This window comes from Trifolium pratense, linkage group LG7 (genome assembly GCF_020283565.1).
Source record: "Trifolium pratense cultivar HEN17-A07 linkage group LG7, ARS_RC_1.1, whole genome shotgun sequence".
NCBI lineage: Eukaryota > Viridiplantae > Streptophyta > Magnoliopsida > Fabales > Fabaceae > Trifolium > Trifolium pratense.
Window position 1 is genome coordinate 44,773,884 of NC_060065.1, and position 21,687 is coordinate 44,795,570.

The window sequence follows — 21,687 nt, forward strand, 5'->3', positions numbered from 1 at the left end:
AAAACCCAAAAACCGCTGGTAATTTTTATATCAGAAACTCTTATCATGAAAGCACAAAAATAAGTTAAGAGGAAGAGCAAAGCTTCAATTCATAAAATTGTGCTGCTAGTGGTCTAATGGGAAGAACAAAGCTTCAATTCATTAGGTGCTAAAGCAGCAAAAATCAATCAAGCACCATGATGAGCAACCTCTTCTTAAAACCCCAACTTCATCTTCTTCCCATTCCTTCAAAATTCATCTTCTCTCACACTTTCAACAAACCTTCAATCACATTCTCCACCACCGCCTCATTCTCCTACGGACCTTCCCTCCACAAATCCACCAATCCTCATCACCAAAACGACGACGACGTCGACATCCTCAACGAACAAACCTTCACCAGAGTCTTCAACCTCGCCGCACTCCGTGTCCCTTCCGCTGAATGCTCCTCCCTCGAAAATCGCCTCCGTGGTCATCTCCTCAATTGGCCTCGCATTCGTAACATCGCTCGTGTTCCCGGTGACGAAATTGACCCTAGCATTGCTCCTCTATTAGGTCAACAAATTCACGCTGAAGATGATAATAAAGGAAAATCGGACGAAAACGGTGATTTTTTGATTAGTAGTTCTGTGTTGTATCGTGATAAGCTTGCTAAAACGTTTAACACTCGCGGTTATGTTAATTTTCGAAATCTGGCCAAGATTTCGAGGCCGAAAAGGAATAAGAAGAATGAGAAGGAAGGGGAATTCGTTGAAGTTGAAGGGAATAAGCGTGTTGGTAAGAATGGTTATGTTGAGGTTGAGGTTGTTGAAGAAGAAAATGGTGTTGATGAGGGTTTGAGGAAATTGATTGGTGAAGAGTTTGTGATTAGTAAGTGGAGAGGTTCGACGAGGTTGTTGCTTCTTGATGAACGGTATAAAAATTGTGGTGTGGAGGAGTTGCCTGAGGCGATTAAGGTGCCTTTTCTGTGAGTTTTCAGTGCCATGCGTTTTGTATTTGCAATATTTTATCTTATCTGTTAGTGTGATGTGTTTCAACTTTTCATTTACATTGCTTATCTGTGAAGCACCGACACTCCTCGGATTAGGCGTGTCTTGGTGTCGGACACCAACACTTATAATTACATTGAGCTGTGTCATTTTCTCATATTATTATCGGTGTTGACGTGTTGGTGTCCATGCTTTGTAGTTGCTTATGGTCTTTCTTGCTTTTTGCTTAGTATTAATGTGAAGAAAGATGATGATTATAATGATTAAACATGTTCAAACTATAATATAGCTCCAAGATTGAGGGGGTTGTTTTAGACTTTAGGCTATATACTGCTTTGTTCAGCTTGCAAGCCAGATTTTTATATGTAGTTTGAAATCATGGTGGTAGGCTTGTGTAGATTTCTTCATCTAGGTATCTGTTGAGAAAAACATCGTTGATAGCAATTGGTTTGAGTGGATAGTGACGAGTTAAGTCAAGATTAGCACTGTTCTGATAGATGGGTTTGATTACAAGGGAAACTGTTTCATTCTAATCTGGTCCAGGTTGTTTGATGAAAGTCATGAAATCATTTATATTTGTTGATAGAGCCATCAGAGTTTTCTTTTTTGTTCTGAAAACCTCCTATTTACATCCAATGGCGTATCTGTTAGGAGGTAGAGAAACCAATGTCCAAGTGCCATTTTTCATCAGAGCTTCATAATCAGTCGTCATGACAGCAGCCAACAAGGCTGGTTTGTCATCCAATTCTCGGCAACTGTAGGCCAGAAGATGACCTTGCATGACACTGCTCCACTGGTTGCAGCGGGTATGTGCACAGAGGCGCAGGGCATCAGCTCTAGGTATATTGAAAATTAGAAGTGAGAGGGAATTGCAGTAAACTGTGTTTATTCAGCTGATGATTATTGTGATACAAGTGGTGTATTTATATACATCGAACAGTTGCCAATTTAACCTTAATTTCAAATTTTAGTGCATACTATTTATCTGATGTTGGATGTCTCCTTGTTTTTTATGTTGTCCCTCTCTCTCTCTCTCTCTCTCTCAGTTTCAAACTGGGAATAATCACATTCTGTTCTTGCGCTTCTTTTTTCTAATCATGAAAATTTGTTCTATATGTTTTTTTGGCATCTAAAATTTCATCTATTCACTTGTGACATTGTTTATATTTTCACCCTTCTAGGCTGTCTTGAAGGAGTATGCAGAAAAAAGCACCACTTTGACTTTTGAGCTAGTTAGATGCAAGTTGACACTGTTTTATGATTACTGGCAGATGAATGAGGTACATTATGCCAAAGTACACACTTGTTTACACATAATCTGTGTTAGGTTGTATCTATAAGTGTAACTACTATTCTGCATTTTTCATATGTAAAATTATTCTCTCTCTCTCTCTCTCAGATTTTCACTAATCACTTTCACGATTTACTTATCTGGAACATGTACTTCAAGTCAAAGTAATATGGTATTTGTGTTTCATTCCTAGTTTCAATGTTTTAGGTCAAGTCCAAATTTTTGTCAACTTCTGAGGATTGGATTTTAAATCATAACCAACTGATGATTTATATGTGCTAATTTTCAAATCTAAATTTGTATTTATATATGGCACCTCAAAACATGTTTAATTTTCTCTTTCCTTGATGTTTGTTATTGGACTTCAAATCAAATTGTATGGCAAATGAAAGACTATCAGACCTATATGATTTTTGCAGATCTTGGAGGCCATGCTGCCTGAGGGTATGATTGTTCCTACAGCTTTCGAAACTGTTGGTCATATTGCACACCTGAATTTGAGAGAGGAACATTTACCATACAAGAAGCTTATAGCAAAGGTTCTACTTTTACAAATATTTTTTGTTACCATGTTAAGGGCGCAATATTAAAATTATATTGCAAATGCGTCTGTTAATACCTTCATATTCAGGTTGTGCTGGATAAAAATAAGCCAAAGATACGAACAGTTGCGAACAAGATTGACTCCATTGATAATGAGTACCGGACCATGCAACTTGAGGTTTTAGCAGGAAACCACTCTCTTGTGACTACATTAACTGAGAACGGACTTCGCTTTCATGTTGACTTAGCAAAAGTGTATGCTTTTTTTCCATAACCAACTAGTATAAAACAGTTTAAAGGTCTTCCTTATGCTTACTTATATCTCTCTACCCTTTCAAGAAGTTTGTATGAAATATGATATTGTCTAGGTTATATCTTAATTGGATTTTCTGATTTGTGTTTCTGTATGTGTAACTCTATTGTAGCATGTAACAGCAATTATACCCTCATAAAACCACTTGTAGGCTTGAAGCGTTTAAGGGATTGGTACATAACATTATAGAGTTCAACCCATAGGCCATCATTTCTCTTAGAATTGAGTATTAGGCCTAACTCAACCCTACAAAACCGGCTTATAAGGTGAGGATTGCCTCTAGTATATAAACACTTAGTCAGGCCATCTCGCAACCGATGTGGGACTTCTTAACACACCCCCTCGCGTCCAGCGCTATTGGGCTTGGTACGCGGATATAAATGGTAGGTGGCCCGATATCGGGTGGCCCAACGGATCTTGGAGAGGCTCTGATACCATCTTAGAATTGAGTATTAGGCCTAACTCAACCCTACAAATAATTTGGTACTTTACTTGCGAAAAGTAAAGCTCTAGCCACCTCCAACAAGTGCCTATTTTTCCTTTCCGCAACTCCATTTTGTTGGGGAGTGTTAGGACATGAACTTTGATGCACAATTCCATTTTCACGAAAAAAGTCACTCAACATTGTGTTAAAATATTCTTTGCCGTTATCACTTCTAAATACTTGAATATTTGTTTGAAATTGATTTTGCACCATTTTAACAAAATCTTTTACAGCCTGACAAACGTCAGATTTCCCCTTTAACAAGTACACCCAACAAACTCTTGAGTGATCATCTATAAATGTGATAAACCATTTTTTATGAGAAAGTGTACTCGTTCGGTTAGGGCCCCAAACATCACTGTGAATAACAGAAAAAGGTTTTGATGGTTTGTAGGGCTGTAATGGAAAATGAGAACGATGATGTTTTGCAAATTCACATGCATCACATTTAAACAAAGACAAATCCTTATTACGAAATAACTCAGGAAATAAGTGTTTTAAATAAGGAAAACTAGGATGACCTAATCGTGAATGCCATAACATAACATCATCATTATTATTATTCAGAACTAAAAAAGATTCAAAGCATGAACTTATTGGTTTGGAAGGTAGTTGTGATTCAGGTTCAATGTCGAAGTAGTAGAGTCCTCCACTCTCCTTAGCACTACCAATCATCTTCCCCGAGTTCAAATCCTGAAAAACACAATGAGTACGGAAAAAATTAGTTTGACAATTTCTATCTTGGGCTAATTTACTGACAGACATGAGACTACAAGACAGATTTGGGACATGAAGAACATCTTTAAGGGTTAGACTTGGAGACAACACAACCGAACCTTTACCCGCAATGGCTGAAAAGGATCCATCCGCAATTTTTATTTTATGGTTACCTGCACATGGACTATAAGAAGAAAACAGAGTAGAATCACATGTCATGTGATCACTTGCACCCGAATCTACTATCCAAGCACGACTGGGACTGACACTAAAAAGGGCAGAAGTACCTTTGGGGGCAACAGAGCCAGAAAGAGTGTTAGATTCAAGAATTTTGTACAGTCTGTCTAGTTGTTCCATCGTGAATGAAAGCTGAATTGAAGAAGACTGATGCTCTTGATCAGAATTACTGGCTTGGAATGTATGATCCTCACCTCCACCTTTATTCTTCTGATTTGAAGGTCGCGGAAGACCATGTAATTTCCAACATTGAAAAATAGTATGTCCCAAACGATGACAATATTTGCATTCACGACGGTATTTGAAAGTGGACGATCGTCGTCGAGAATAAAAAAACGTCATAATTAATAATCTTAGCCAAGTAGTACCGGAAGCAGCAAAGAAAAATTAACACCGGCGAACAGTACTTGTGAACAGTAACTACGTAAACAGCACGCGTGTACAGTACCGGCGTGAACAGTACCAGCGAATGAACAGTGCGTATGAACAGTACCACGGTGAACAGTGCCGCACACAAAAATCAGTTGTCGTGGTCAGATTGTAAACACGACGGCGGCTAGGGTTTTGCGGAAGCGAGACCCCCAAAATCGGGAGCTCTCGATACCATTTAGAAAATAATAAGTGAATACTGTTGTATGTTATTCCTCAGCTCAAGGCTGGTTTAAATAGGAAGAGTACAAACATAAAAGGAAATAATAGATAAGCTTAGAATCTCCTAGAAATAACAAACTAGGAAACTAAATATTTTCCAACAATTTCTAAGTTGGGTTATGCTACACACCTCATTTTTTAATTTCCGCTGTTATATCCATAAAGGACACTGCTGGTGCCTTACAAATGCACGGCTGCCATGGCCTGCCATAGAAAACATGCAACACCATACAAAGTGTATAACAGGTGACTGATTAATGATATTGGTCTAGGGGTCGGATCTGTTGTAGATATTTTATAGGTTGATTTCACAAATCATGACCTATTCATGTGACAATAACTCCAATTTGTGTCATGCTGTTTATTTTGTCTCAAAAGTCACAAGTCTTACTGCTCTTGGTTTCTTCATCTCTCTGCCAGTGTTGTCAAATCTGCCATGTTTCCGACATAGGCTGCAACACTATATATGGCGATTTTTGTGCTGGCTACCATATGCCATTGATAACACGACTCTTTTCATGACATCATTTTGAATCCAGACAGCTTAGTGCTCTGTTTGCTAGATGCTATAGCATATGTATTATTGCTTTTGTGCACACTAAGATAGTTTTTCCCCTTCAACATATAGTTAATGAAATTACGAGCTGTTTTAACTGAGAATTTAGATGAATACTGACAGTCATTGATAACAGCCCATGAACTCCATGGTTACATGTATCAGTTGAAAAAGGTACACGTAGAGCCTCTGGAATCTGGATGAGACCTCCAACAATTCTTTACATTCCTCTTTTCATTTGAATATTTAGATATCGACAGTTTTGATTGACCGAGCATATTTCAGTTGAACCTGGATACGTGGCTTTGACCTCTTGAACTCTATTGTTTCATCCTAATCAATTTGTGATGCACCATTCAAGCACATATTGATTATTGCATATGTTCTCACAGTACATCATTCAATGAATCTGGAATCTAAAATCTAAAATCAGGAATAAAATACAATTTGGATTTGTTTTTGAAATATCAACGTATAATCTAAAAAGAGGAAATTAGGTATAAGTGAAAAATTAGGTCAATTATTACCAGTGTTTCTTTCCTTTATATGCAGATATTGGAACTCTAGGCTTGGAACTGAAAGACAAAGGCTTCTGAGTGGTTTTACACGGAATGATGTTGTCTGTATGTGTCTTGCTACCCATTTAGATTATAATACTATCCTACATGTGCTATGTATTCACTTTCCATGTCTTCTACTTTTTTCTCTCAAAATGCTGATTGTGGGATTTTGCTGGGTAGAGCAACCTGGTGCCTATACTGATGTCATGATGACAAAAATTTGGTTTTGTTTGCTGTTGGGGGTGTGAATATAGAAAAGACAATTGTCTAGTAGTTGAACCCCCTACCTTGAAAAAAAAGAGATTTGCATAGTGGTGGCCCAAACAGGTTTCTACTTGTGGGCTTGGTATAGATTGATGTAAACATGAAATTATGCATCACTGGTCTAAGTAATTTTTATGAAATTATGTGTGGCACTCTTCATCTGCTTCTTGGAGTAGTTCATAAGAGATTGGTTTTGTCCGTATGATAGGTAATAATGTATGTGCTGGAAGCCTGGAATTTGTTATTCCCTTCAAGCACAGTTACTTTTTAACTTTTATCTAATACAGTTACCGATTCAATTTTATGAAAACTTTGAAATCTAAGAAACAGATGGTATATACTGGAAAGATTTGTTGGTATGACTGGACTTAAATTGGAAACATAAATGTATTTAAACTACCATTGTTGTATTTTACATTTGAGCTTCTAGTTATTATCGATGTGCATATATTGTAGAGAAACTACTTCAGGCTTGTAGATGTTGGGTTATACAAGGTTGACCGGGGAAAATAATAAAACACGAGGTGTGTTAAGACTTGTTTGTTTTTACTCGTTGGCTTGATTTATGTAGTGATTCAGACCGACGGTGTGTTATGCATTCACAATGTTCCTTGTGTACTCTTTTATGTGCACAATTGTTTGTTTATTAATTTTATGTTTAATTAGTGTAGTGCTAAGCTAGTTCCCTAGTTCCCTTTTGTTCTCTACATACTCAAGCTGGTGTTACTGCACAAGCCCCTCAGGCTGATGCACAAGCAACACATATATTGCTGCTCAAGTTGCTAGCAACACAGGAGTTCAAGGAGTTCTTGCAACAACAGATTCCACAAAGCCAATCTTCTATCATATGAAGGACATTATGACCCTGTTACAAGAGATTGAGAAAAATTTCAGAGGTGTGACGTGCTCGGAAGATCAACAGGTGTATTAGGTACCTTCATGCTGAAGGAAAAAGCAGAACATTGGTGGGACAATGCCTGCTAGCGTTTAGAGAATGCAAGAACTGCAATTATTTGGGCTGTATTCAAAGATATGTTGCCAGTCAAGTATTTCAACATGAAGGAATGGAATTTGTCAGCAAGGGAATATATCAGTGGCGGAGTACGCTGCCAAGTTTTAGGAGCTGTTCAGGTACTATCCATTCTATGTTGGAGAGGTAGGAGAAAAGTCTAACTGTATCAAGATCGAAATGAGACTCAGGCAGGAAATCAAGAAACAAGTGGGAATGCAATAGATCTGTGATTTTCCTACCTTGGTGAACAAAAGTAGAATTTATGACGAGGATAGCCATGTTGAGAGAGCACATTATCAGAAGATTCTATTCGCTGACATATTACTTAGATAGCTCCTCAAACTTGCGGCATACTCCTTCGCTGACATATTCCCTTGCTCCAACTTGACAAATTCCATTTCCTTCCTGTTGAGGATGTTCTCAAGGAAATATTTGACTAGAAACATGTCTTTGAATGTAGAAAAAGTAATTGCAGTTCCTGCGTTTTCGAAACACTAATTGTTGCTGACCCACCAATGTTCAACTTCGTCTACAGCATAAAGGTACCTAGGTGTACCTGTTGATCTTCTGGGCACGTCACTCCTCTGAAAATTTTCTCAATCTCTTGTTACTTGAGAGTTACAGCAGATTCATACTGTCCTTCAAATGATGGAGGGTTGGCTTTGTCTAATCGGTCCATCCTTTTGAACTCATTTGTTGCAGCAACTCCTTGATCTCCCGTGTTGTTTGGAGCTTAAGTAGCAATTTGCACTGCTTGTGCAGCAGCCTGAGAGTTGGCCCTAGCCTGAAGGGCTTGTGCAGTAACACCAGCAAGAGATTCCAAAGCTTCAGCGATCACACCATCAGTCCTCCCACCAGCCATTACTACTGCATCAACCATATAGGCCAATCGTATGTAGTTATTATTAATGTAGAGAACAAAAGGGAACTAGCTTAGCACTACATGCACTCCATCTTAATCTTTATGTTAGGAACCAAAATGTTGGATTCCAAAGAAAGAACACTTTTATTAAGAAATAGGAGAGAGTCTGTCCTCAAGGGTTTCCCATGCACAATAGAAAATATTCGCGATTTTAATATTCAAAGCTCAACTCTAACATTATATTCTCCTATTTATACAAATAGCCCTGTAACAACCTCAACTAACTAACTACCTTCTATAGCAACTCTTAACTACTCTAATTAGCCATTATTCTATATCCTAACAGTTTATTTATTATGAAAAATATTCGCGACTTGCTTGCACATGTAACATGAATATTTTATATTCAATTGACAGGTGATGTTTTCTCTGGAGTTGGTCCTCTTGCCATATCTGCAGCCAAGATAGTTAAGCGTGTTTATGCTAATGACTTGAACCCATATGCAGTAGAGTATCTAGAAAGAAATAGTGTTCTAAACAAACTCGAGAGGAAAATCAAGGTATGATTGTTGTTGGGCAGTATCTTTTCGAAGTTCTTTTTATCAACTTTTACACATGAATGAAATTATCGCAATGAAAAAGCATGTTGGAAATGGTTTAAATTTTAAATTTGTATATGCTGTTTCTTGGTTAATATCATGGATTAAGTTTTTTGAACATTTGTTTTTGGATTTATGTATGTTTCTTAAGTTCGGTTAAAATTGTTGTGAATTATCTTTTTCTCCAACTATGGAGCTATGATGCATGCATTTACATGAAACGTAACACCGAAACAGTATTTTTTGAAGTGTCCAATTAGGCTTTGGAATATTGGTATTGCAGGACTAGTGTCTATATATGTGTCTGCAGACACAACTCCTTTCCCATGCTTAATAGAATGTGGGCAACTAAATGATTTTAAAGAATGTGCTATACTTGTATTAATGTATTTTCAGTTTTCACACATTGATGAAGAAACAAGGAAGAAGTTGCATTTGATGAATCCTAATGTGAAAGCATTATTCTTCTTAATGGAATTCTCTATCAACTAACATTGTTTATTGTTCTAGGTCTTTAACATGGATGGAAGAAGGTTTATTAAGGCTATGTTTGCCAGTGATAAAGCTCACTCCATCACACAAGTGGTTATGAATTTGCCAAATGACGCTGCAGAATTTCTAGGTAGGCTATCCTGGTGGGATCACTCTTTTTTTTCTTTACAATACTGTTTTATATTCCAATCCAACACATCTTTTTTTAGCATGATAAAATTTCTGGATTTAATCTTTGGATGTTTTGAAAATTGCTTCTCCCACAGATGCATTTCGGGGAATATACAAAGATAGACCCAAGGATGGGGAATTTACTTTTCCAATGATCCATGTTTATGGATTCTCCAAAGCAGAAGATCCAGAATTTAATTTTCACGAGGTTGGTCGCTAATATATGTATATGCATATTTCTATGTTGTCTTGGTTTAGACTATTCACAAGTCACTCAAAATTTGATTGCTAGGCTAGTTTTTTTAAGACTTTGCGGTGAATAAAACTTTCTAACAAAACCCCTCTTATGCAGAGAATAAGAATTGCATTGCTTGAAGTGGCAGTCAACGTAGACATGCGACGGGTACGACTTGTTGCTCCTGGAAAATGGATGTTGTGCGCATCATTTATTCTCCCTAAAAGCGTAGCATTTGCTAATACTGCAGTTGATGCCTAACAAGTTTTTAGATAGTCAATTAGCCATTGCATGCAGTGAATTTTGTTTCACTACATTAGTTATTTAAATTCATAGTGTATATATGTAACATGTATTTTTGCAATACCTTTTCATTTTATCATTTACAGTAAATGTCTGTTTTTAAGATATAGAATTATTTTTTTAATTGAAAATTATCATGTACTAAAAGGTAATTTAAACTGGGGTCACCACTGGGCTATACTGTATAACAATTTTTAGTAGTATTGAATTGAATGAAGTTTATGTCATGTAATGAGGTACTACTGTCTTATACCTCAAGAGTTATGTAGATGAAAAGCAAAATCTTAACAACCAATCTCAGCAAAATAATATCCAACTGAATTTATAGATTGATATATCTCAATCTAAGTCGAATTTTGAAGTGTCACAGCATTGATGAGAAGATCCATTTAATGTTACTTATTGTAGATTGTAGAAAGAAACCATTGAATTTGCTCCAGAAAGTTGAGAGTACATCTGAACTTTGTTAGGTTCTATTCAATATTCATGAACTGTCAAGGGGTCCACTGCATCTCTCGTGTTGATTCATATTTATATCCCTATTCTCTTCTCTCAAATGAAGTAGGCTAGTACTTATTTTGTTTTAGTATTATGATAATTTAGGACTAATTTGGTGCCTTGTACTCAGTGTGGTGAACTTGTTTTTTTTTTCTTTTTTTTCGGGCTTTTCACCACCAGTTGAATCTGGTTCGGGGGTCAGTTCTGGCATCAAGTGGTTCCGGCCCCCTCCCGATCGCAGTTGTGGGGGATCGAACCGCGGTCCTCCCTACCAAGTTCAGCACCAATCACCACTGAACCAACTGACGATTGGTGGTGAACTTGTTTTTGATTTTATTGTTTTCTTGGCAAAAGCTTTTTGAATTTAGGAACCACCTCGATTTTATCATATGTTTTAAACATTGAACCAGAGTGCAATATATAATATATATTTGGGGCATAGTCTGTATCGTACATTGATCTATTGAGATATATCAAATATTATACTCCTTCCGACCTTATTTTTAATAGTGTCCTAAGAGCACGTGTTAAGGAACTTAAAAGTGGAAAAGGTACATTGAAAAAGTAATATCTTGACTTTTACAAAGTTAAATGAACGAAATTTTAAGAGGATAATTTTATATTAAGTTTCTTAACATGTGTCCTTAGGGCATATGTTAGTTTTTTCTGTAAAATATTCTAGAGACCACAATAGATCAATAAGGATCGGTTAAACACAAACATAAGTTAAGAAGACTAAAAATATGAATAACTTACTTCTTATATTAAACATGTTTAAATATTTTTTTGCGGCAAATTTTAATATGAACCATTTTTTATAAGTGATCTACTGTGAACCAGTATTTACAAATTTTAAAAACTTCAACGGCGACAATGTCGTCTCTTGGAAGCAGGCACTAATGGATATTTTTGTTTTCACGATTGACATAGGAATTTAGTAGATACCATTTCAATTTAAAAAAATATATGTATATCGTATTGAAGGTTTAAACCCTTATTCTTGCATATTATACTATACATAATGTTCCTACCAACTAACATATGCCAACAAGAGTCATGCGTTATTAATTATTAAAAATACTATTCACTGTCATTATGATTTTTAATAATTTTAAGTATTAGTTCATAGTGGATCACATATGAAAACGGTCCACCGCATAAGTCATAATTTTTTGGTACTAAACAACAACTTATATTTTGTTTCGACAATTTTTTTATTCACAATAATGAATAGTTCTTTTAGAAATAAAAATATATAAATTTTGTAAAAATGGAAATTAAATACTACTATATTTAATCCTATTTGTTTCAAAAAACTTATATTTAATTAGTCAATTAGTCATTTTTATTTTTTATGAAAACCCAAACTAGGCTCCATCCCTAAAAGGTGAGTCAGATAACAAAACTTAATTAAAAGAGAGAACATTAATTATTTAGTCATGATCAATAAGACTAGACCTGTGTATAGTATACATGGTACTTTTTTGTGTTGGTTTTTACAATCGGTAATTCGAGGGTCAATTATGATATTAAGTGGTTATACCCTCCTCTTAATTACAGTTGCGTGAAATTGAACCGTGGTTCTCCTTATCAAGTCCAGCATCAATCACAAAAACCGTAATATACATGGATATTTACAATGGACATTTATGTACATATATACGTATATATGGTCTGGTAAAACTGTTGTAAGGGTTGCAATTGTAGATCAATCCGGATCCAGTTGTAGGACAGATGAAGGTTATTTACTGGGAGTGTAGTGTGGGACATGTCTCAGACACAAATTGCTTTTATGTCTGCTCTTTTTGTTTTCTAATTGTTTTCCTTCTTGCCTCCAGGACCAATGCAACTACCAGGTGAGGTGATAGTGACATCTTCATCTCATGCATCTAAAGACACTCTTTTTTTTTTTCTGTACGTTCTTCTTCAATTAATGAACTTATCATATTCATGGAACGGTCCAGATCATTGGTACACTACTAGCTATATTAGCACATATTCTTTTCTATTTCTTGTTCCTTTCACAAAATCATGTGTCATACATGTACAATATATATAATTAAGGAATTGGGTTAAGTATGATTTTACTCTTAATATTCCTAACAATTTGAATTTTCAGTTTTTAGTTGTTATAAAAAATTTCTTTAACTTTCAACAAAAGAAGAATAAACAACTTCATCCGTCAAAAAAATATTTCTGCAATATTTTTCGTCAACGGTTTTAATTTTTATTGTTAAGTAAACTTATGTGCATTTTTGAAATTTTTGAACGATGTTTTTGAAGGTATGTTTAAAACATTGAAAAACATCTCCCCACATATAAAATTAGAATTTTTCAACAATGAATGAATGAATGAAATGTGAAATATTTAAGGGCAAAAAATTTAAGAAACCAAAATAACGGAATATAGACCTATATGTCAAATTTTGAGCTTATTTTTTTGTAAAGACTTTCATGGTAACAAAAATAGAATGCATCTGCAAAATTTGACAATTTTTTTACGAGGTCTCAACTTTTTTTAATTTTTGTAAAGACAATTTTGCTTGAATTAAAAGTCAATTTTTGTTTTATACGATCCTTGACCGGTCCATATAGAAAAATATTTGTTGAAAAAAGTTATCCTCTTAAATGGATCTCAGTTACCTCGAGGAAATTCTGCAGTTACGCATGGAGAATACCTTTAATTTACCAAAAAAAAGTTATATTTTTAATAAAGAATAAAAACATATTTAATAATAGTACTAATTACTTTTGTTTCATTTCTTTTTTGGTTTTCACCACCAGTTTAATCTGGTGGTCAGTTCTGTCATCAAGTGGTATCAGCCCCCTCCCGATCGCAGTTGCGAGGGATCGAACCGCGATCCTCGCTACTAAGTTCAGCGCCAATCACCACTAAATCAACTAGATACTTTTGTTTCATTTCATTATTATGTATATTTTGTCACTATGTATATTAGGGGTGCTCGCGGTTCGGTTTGGATCGGTTATGAGGCAAAAAGTCATCCGATCCAAAGAAAAAATAGCATGCGGTTTGGTTCGGTTTTTGGATGAGCAAGAAAAATATCCGATCCAATCCAATCCAATTTTATGCGGTTTACTTCGGTTCGGTTAGTTCGGTTTTATTCGGTTTTTAAATAAACAATGCATAAATACTTGTAATATAAAAAAATATATTTTATCTGAAACTATTTGAAAAGAAAATTAAGCAAACAACTAATTATATATATAGGATACTTGGTGGACGGTTTAGAAAGTCATATTTTCAAGATTGCAAGAGAAAATCAAAGAGTATTATTATGCAAAAGAGAAAGAACCAATAAAAAATTTAGTATTGTTGCCGGTATGACAATTGAGTTTTAACCATGGGATTTTATATGGATTTGGAGTAACTACAAGATATATAAAATAATTTAAAACCAATATATATATTGGTTAATGTAATATATCATACTAATAAAAAGAAAAATAAGTATTAAAATATATGTATGCGGTTTGGTTCGGTTTGGATCGGTTTTGAGAAATCAATCCAAAATCCGATCCAGCGGTTTTTACAAAAGGGCATCCAAATGCATCCAAAATTATTCGGTTTTTTGCGGTTTTCGGTTTTTTTGGATCGGTTTTCGGTTTTTAATTGGATTGGTTTGGATTTGAGCACCCCTAATGTATATTTTGTCACAGAGGGAGCAGTATCTATTTTGTTCAGCGGTAGCAAAAACTGCTTTTAAGCTTAAAATATAAAATGATTTATATTAGAATACATTTATATAAAATGAATTGAATAATTATTTTTTTTTACATCCTTAATAACAAATTGAAGGCAAAACCTCTGTTTGACAAATTTAATATTCAAAATTACTTTTGAAGGCAAAAGCTCTGTTTGACAAAGTTTGACCACTATGCAATGTATTAGACAATGTATGACTTGATTTTATTTAATTCTTACTTCTATTAGGAAACGGAATTGGATCTTGTACAATTATTTTTTCATCCAGTCATTTTATAGCCGTCTGATCACGATCGGACGGTTTAAACAAATACAGTCAATGAATAAGTTTTTAAATCATAACCATCCGATTTTGATCAGAGGACTATAGATGGTCTGACTGCATGACTGCACCGAAAAAGCAAAGGCAAGGAATTCAGGTCCATTAGGAAACACCCATTAATATCAAAATTAATTTTATATGTCAAAAATCATCTTTATCTCATACAAAAGAAAATCCAAACATGAACCAAGTATTTTATGTATAGTACTATGGATGTATGATGGACAAAAGTGTCAATTCAAGTTGTTAGGTATGGTCTGAACGGTAAATGGGAGGGTGAAATGTAGCAGAGAAAATCTCAGTTGAGATTGAGATCTAAATAATGATCTGGGTAGTGTGGTCCTTGTTTTGTGACTGTCTTATTGGAATATAGATATGTGAGAGGGTAAAGAAGTATTAAGAGAGGGATCTTTTTGCTATTTAGTACTAAAATGGTTGGGCCCTTGACAAGTTGCATAAAGCACAAACCATCAGTTACTCTAACTGCTTCTATCCTTTATGGTAAATCTTTACATAAAAACAATTTTATTTTTGACTTATTTACATACAAACAATTAAGTTGTATTAGTTTTGCATACCTCTCCCCACTTCAATGTCTCTCTCCCTCATTAAACCATCCCTTTTTGTTGCTAGAAACCAATAAGGGTGTGCTTTATTTCAGAGGGTGGATTCCTCTATATTTATGAAATATTAATTAGTTATATTTCTAGGGTGTATTTATATGAGACATCTTTGTGGGGCACATTAGTTTTCCCTCTTCATCCTTATTCACTAGTAGCTTGCTAAAATCAACACCAAAAACATATATGTTTGCTTTTGTTTGCCTATAGTTGACACATTGATTAATGAATTAACAAACATTTACCTAATAGAAAGAAGAAAAAAAAACTCAATTGATCACATGATAAAAGAATATGTATTTAATTTCCCCATTATATTTAATTCAGATAAATAATGTATTTAAATAAAAAAAATGTAACTAGCAAGGTAAGGTATCCAAACAAATTCATGTTTATGCCAAAATTTGAAAATGTTTGTTTGTATTTGACTTTATTGACTTACACACATTGGTTGATCGAGGGTGAACTTCGGACCAAAGATTTGAGGAAATTGAACTCCGCTTTGTTGTTTAAATGAAGGTGGCATCTATTGGTTGACTGGCATGGTGTGTGAAAGGATGTGTTATTTGCAAAACATGGGGCCGATTTACATGGTGCTTGACCCGGATATATTACCAGGAATAAGGATTTTCTTGGGCTTCACGTTGGTGGAAGGATCCTTGTAGTGTGTTGGTGAAAGGATTGTTGGTGATTGATCCAACAAGTCGATTTTCTCTCGGCTTGGGAGTGCAAGGTCAAATCGTTATTCCCAAGACTTTTCTTCGTCCTTTCTTGGTGCCGTCTGTTGTTTCGTTGGGAAGAAAACTTACTCTCTAGCTTGCTTTGGCTCTTCGATGCTATCGGCCAATTTTGGGAATTTATGACGTTTGGTCTTGGAGTCATGATTATGGAGGTGTTTTATCGGTTAACTCGACTTATATTTATTTCTTTCTATAAACTTCTCATCTTCTTCTTTGGGAGAGTTTGCTCCATCGAAGGTGATAGTGTTTTTTTGACAACTCCTTCAAAAACTTATGACTAAGAGAACTTTGTTCGTTAAGTTTTTTTAAAGGCTAAAATATATAAATATATATAAAAAATTGAGGAACAAATAAGGAGAGGAAATACAAGATGTATCACACCCCAAGGGGCTAGACCTGGGTGTATGCGGTGCCCCGAGGTGTAAGAAGCGGAGGACCACTTACCTACAAATGCATTGTTATGGTACAAAATCTTTGGTTAGCTAGGTTTGGTTTTGGTTTTCGTTTTGGTTATGCTTAAGGACCAATTTTCCTTGTTGTTTTTGCACGCTCCAAGCAATTAGAAGTTTTTTTTTTAATGGCCAAATAATTTTATATATATAAAAAGAAACTGAAAGACCAACAAGTCCACAAAAAATGGGTATAAGAAGTTTTGAGCCCCTAAAACATGAAAAATCTCAGAGCAATAAGAAGGTTTAAAATTGTTGTTATTTATTATGTGGATAATTTAGAAAAGCTAGAGACAAATACATTAATTTAGATCTCTTCTAAGCTTTCTAATGTAGATGAAAATGCTTACACATATAATAAAGGATCTCACCAAATTATTCTTGAATCAAAGTGACAAATGAAAGACAAAAATAAACAAGAAAATGAAATACGTAGAAAAAAGATGAAGACACCACACTTGGAAAATTGATAAGCCAATGAGAATTAGCCACAATATTAAGAATATCAATGATATGAGTCAATTAGGATTTCAATTAACCCATTTGAGTTTGAGTTGGTCCCCTTGAATTAGTCGGTCCTAGGGCCGGATAACAAGCTTTCAAAAAAATTAGGATTTCAATTAAAAAATCTCTTCCTCCACATTATGAATATTTAAGAAAAAATTATTCTGTGCCTTACAAATGGACCACATTGTGGTATGTGATATCAACAATAACCTCTTCACGTACAATCTTCTTTTCTCCAATGTAAAAACAACAACAATCAAGCAAATTATCATCTTTATGAACTCCAAAGAGACGCTTCCGTTTGTTAACTTATAGTTGACACATTAAATAAACAGCAAAATATCTACCAATAAAATGTTGAAATAATGACGAAAATTAACAAAAAATATATAAAATTGGTCACCAAATTTTTTGTCTCTAACATAACAATAAAATTAGAAATGTATTTCACATTTTTTGATTCGTCTCTAAGCTTCAGCCGTTATTTCAATTTTTTCTTGTAATATAGTGTATAAATACTCAACTAGTATACCGAAAATGATTGTTTTTCTAACCACTTGGACAAGGGGTAAGCCTGGTTATGGATAAATGATTTTATTTTTTTTTGAAAAAAGGAAAAATGAATATTAAAAGTGTTATAAATACTTTTTTTCTTTTACTTTTTTTAATATTAACTTTTAATTACTTATTCAAAAAAAATATTCAGTTTTAATTAATTAGGTGAAATTTACTTTTAAAATAAAAAACTTACATTAATTTTTCGTTAAAAAAGTGTTTAAAAGAATGTTTCTAAAACTCCTCTAATTGAATTAAATTATTGGAAGGTTAGTACCTAGTACTATAGATAGTACTGGTCTATAAGTGTCTAGGTCTAAAATGGTCCCCCAACTCTAGTAGCAAAGGAAGAGAAATTTTATCATAGGCACAAGCACATATAAATTTATTTAGGCATACTCACAACGATGTATAAAAATTAAAGAAAAAATAAGTAAAGTGATAATGATTGATGTGACTATTTTATTTATTTTTTAATTTTTTTAATGTGTCTATATGTCTTGTGCCTATGCAAGAATACCTCGCAAAGGAAACCTTAACAAAGGGGGCCACCTCAAATATTGTCAAAGATTCAATTTCCATACAAAATGAAAGGCCTAAAAATCCGAGAATCCATCCATGTTTGCTCAATCAAAACAACACAACCCCACATTAAAAGGATCAAAATTAAATAATTTATCTGGTGAAGTAATCTATAGTATAAGTTTAGCTTATATAAGTTTGTCCTTATTTGTGGTATTAATGATAAAGGGATTTAGATTTCATCTCTTTAATATTGTTGTACTTCATTTTGAATATAGTCATGCATTAATGAATGAGTTACTAAAGATAAATGTTACAATGCATATGATGAAGAATCATGCATTAGATAAGCTTGGGTTAGAAATTATAGGGTGGTTATGAAATGATATGGTAAAAGATTTGATCTAGAAAAAATGATTGTGAAAGGGACATAAAAAAAATCATAACAAAAGAAAATAACAAATACTAATTATGGTAATGAACATATTTCATGATAATGATGCTCTTACTAAGCTCTATAAATCAACATCTTGTTTTGAATCACATGATATATATGGACTAAAAAAGTTTGAAAATTGACAAAATAAGTTACAACCGCAGAATCATGCTGAAAATATATTGGTAAAACTAAAAAGCATGACTTGCTTCTATTGGTTGTATGACGTTTGGATATGATTTAACAAATAAATTAAAAATTGAAGGAAAAAAGTAATAATACTAAGAAATTAAAATAACCTCGAGGGAAGATTAATTTAAGCTATATTTTGCAAACACTAATAATATTCGGTTTGACGATTAAAGTTTATATATACTTCCTCCGATCACTATTATAAGTAACGTTTAATATATCGACAATAAAGTTTAGTGCAACATGTGCATATCCGAATTTTATGGGACTCAAATTTTAAAGGTGACAAATTGTCTCTAAAAATTTTAATACTAATGCATATCCGAATTTAGATTTGAACCCGAGATCTTACTGCAATTAGTAATACAAATCTAATTAAAATGGATTAAAATGTATATAAAAAAATTAAGATGGATTAATGAAATTTAGTAATAACAATTAAAAATTTTAGGTAGAGTAAATACAATAAAAATTAAAATTACCTAAGGATAGTGGATTTCCATCCATACATATGATATAACAACAAATTAACGTAAAATGGTAGAAACAAGAACTAAAAACTTTGTTAGGATTTTCTTTTGTGCATTGAAATCATCACCTTGAAATTGTGAAGATCACAAGTGGAAAAAAGATTTTGCCAAATTAGAAGGCACCACATGGGTTCACCTTTATCTCATTTGCCAAATATGAGAATGAAAATAAAAAGTCATCATTACAAGTCTATTCCATAGGAAAGATTCTTTATCATTTCAAATCTCACTCCATATGATTGTATAACATACAACACCATTTTCTAATTAATTTCCACTAGGGGTAACCCCGTGCGTTGCACGGGTTTGATTAAAATATATAATTAAAATATTTTTATAAATAAAAAATAATAATTGTGATAACTATAATCACATATATTTAAATAATAAATATTATTTTAAAATATGATTATATTTAATATTAGTATACGGGTAAAAAAAAAGTTGTTTAGAAATATTAGATTTTTTATTAATTTATATCGTAGTTTGTTCATATTTTAATGTAATAGATCTCTTATAATATTTCATAAGTTTGAAAGGATGTATTATTTTTTATTTTATTAGTGTAATCATATAAGATTTTAGTTTTCTTTATATGAGTTGCAATTTTATAGTCAAATGTCACTTTGTTTTTTTATTTTTGATGTATCCCTTATTTTATTATTTTCAATAAGAGTTGGAGGCATACCTAATTATACTTGTAGACAATATTGCTCATGAGAAATGTTAAAATAAGTTTTGATTATAGAATATGATTCATATATGGTGGCTTTGACTATTTGTTCCGCGTGATCTCATTTTTTGAAAATTATGTCTCAAACAGCGTATTTGCTTACTACGTTCTATGCAATTTAAGGTTTCAAATAGCTTATCTACTTACTCGTCTCTCGTTCTCTTGGAGTTTATTCTCACTTATTCACTTGCTGAAATTTTATTCCAACTTTATTAGTCCCAACTTTTTAGTCTATCGTTTGGTTCACTTTTTTTTTTTGCTTGGTCCTTTTGTTTTTGGTTTGTTTTTCTTTTTCTTGGTGATGTTTGTGTCTCTTCAAAATTATTGTTAGTTTTTGTCCCTCTTATTTAATATTTTCTTGAACATTTATTTTATTTTTCTTATTATATTATATAAACTTGAATATTTGTTGTTGTCAATATATAACTTTGGACGAAGATTTTATATATTTGAATTTAGGTTTAGTTATTTGGTTAAGGTAAAGAAAGTCTTATAGATGAATTTAAGATTTAACATGTGTCATTTTCTTATTTGCTTAAAAAAATGTCATCTTATTCTTATAAATATTCCACTATTTTATTTTCAGCCGTAACGTAAACATTCTTTTAGAATATGTAATTAATTTATCTAAAAAGTTATATTATTACGTAAATTAAATTAATAATTTTTGAATTATTGGTGAATTTTAGTTGTGTGTAAATATGTTTAAATATATGTGTGATTATATTTTCTAAATATATGTAAATATATTTTAACATCTACGATTTTAATAATTTCTAAAATTTATTTTGACAAATGAGCATCAACAATTTTTATTTAATAATTTTTGTCTTTTTTTAATTTAATTTAGAAAGTTTTTAGTACAATTCTAAGTGGGAGGAAAAAGTATTTAGCACAATTTCTAAACTAACATGTTTTTAGCACAATTCTTTTCATCGATTCATTTTATGGTTGTAAGAATAAGATGTCATGCGTAGATTAAAATAGGACCATCTATTCAAATTCATATATATTCATATTGAACCATCCAGATTTAGGCAAGTGTTATACGATAAATGCATGAAGATTATATATTTGGACAACCTCTAAGTCAAGTTGAATCAATATATTTCTTGCATGTATTACAATTATAAGAACCACATGACTTGAGTATCAACTACAAAAAAAAAAATTATTTTAATTTCTACTTTGTTATTGTTTCTATATTTCTCTTGATTAAGATCAAGTAGATTACCTACACATTGTAGACAATATAGTATTTAAAAGTGAGACACATATTTATATTTCTAAATTATTTGGATTGTCTTCTTTTAATTGAATGCCTCCAACATCAATATACCCTCGATCTATATAAATTTTAAGGGGCTTCAGAATCAATAAATAGAAGTCTCTTTTATCCTCTTCAACTTATTCACATGAAAAAAATTAATTATATTCCCATTAATCAACAATTTTTTATACAAATCTTTTACCTTATATAAAATAATAAATGAAAAAGAAAATAAGAAACAAATAAGCTAAAACATTAGACTAATAAAATAATAAATGAAAAAAGAAAGTTGTCTAATTACAAACATTATATCAATTAAAAAAAATGATGG

At 33.0% G+C, this 21,687-nt stretch overlaps 1 protein-coding gene across 2 annotated transcripts; it reads left to right on the forward strand.

The window, feature by feature from the left end:
* The first annotated feature begins 32 nt into the window (after positions 1–32).
* On the forward strand, positions 33–10,485 carry LOC123895241 (tRNA (guanine(37)-N1)-methyltransferase 1). 2 transcript variants are annotated; one of them, XM_045945477.1, is made up of 9 exons: positions 33–935; positions 2,150–2,248; positions 2,679–2,798; positions 2,891–3,057; positions 6,313–6,383; positions 8,876–9,018; positions 9,568–9,679; positions 9,816–9,928; positions 10,073–10,485. In XM_045945477.1, exons 1-9 carry the CDS (start codon positions 177–179, stop codon positions 10,214–10,216), a joined length of 1,728 nt encoding a protein of 575 aa, XP_045801433.1. In that variant the 5' UTR covers positions 33–176; the 3' UTR covers positions 10,217–10,485. The 2 variants fall into 2 exon arrangements, with proteins under 2 accessions (XP_045801433.1, XP_045801434.1); XM_045945478.1 differs by lacking the exon at positions 2,150–2,248 and having other exon boundaries at positions 37–935.
* The last annotated feature ends 11,202 nt before the right edge of the window (positions 10,486–21,687 follow it).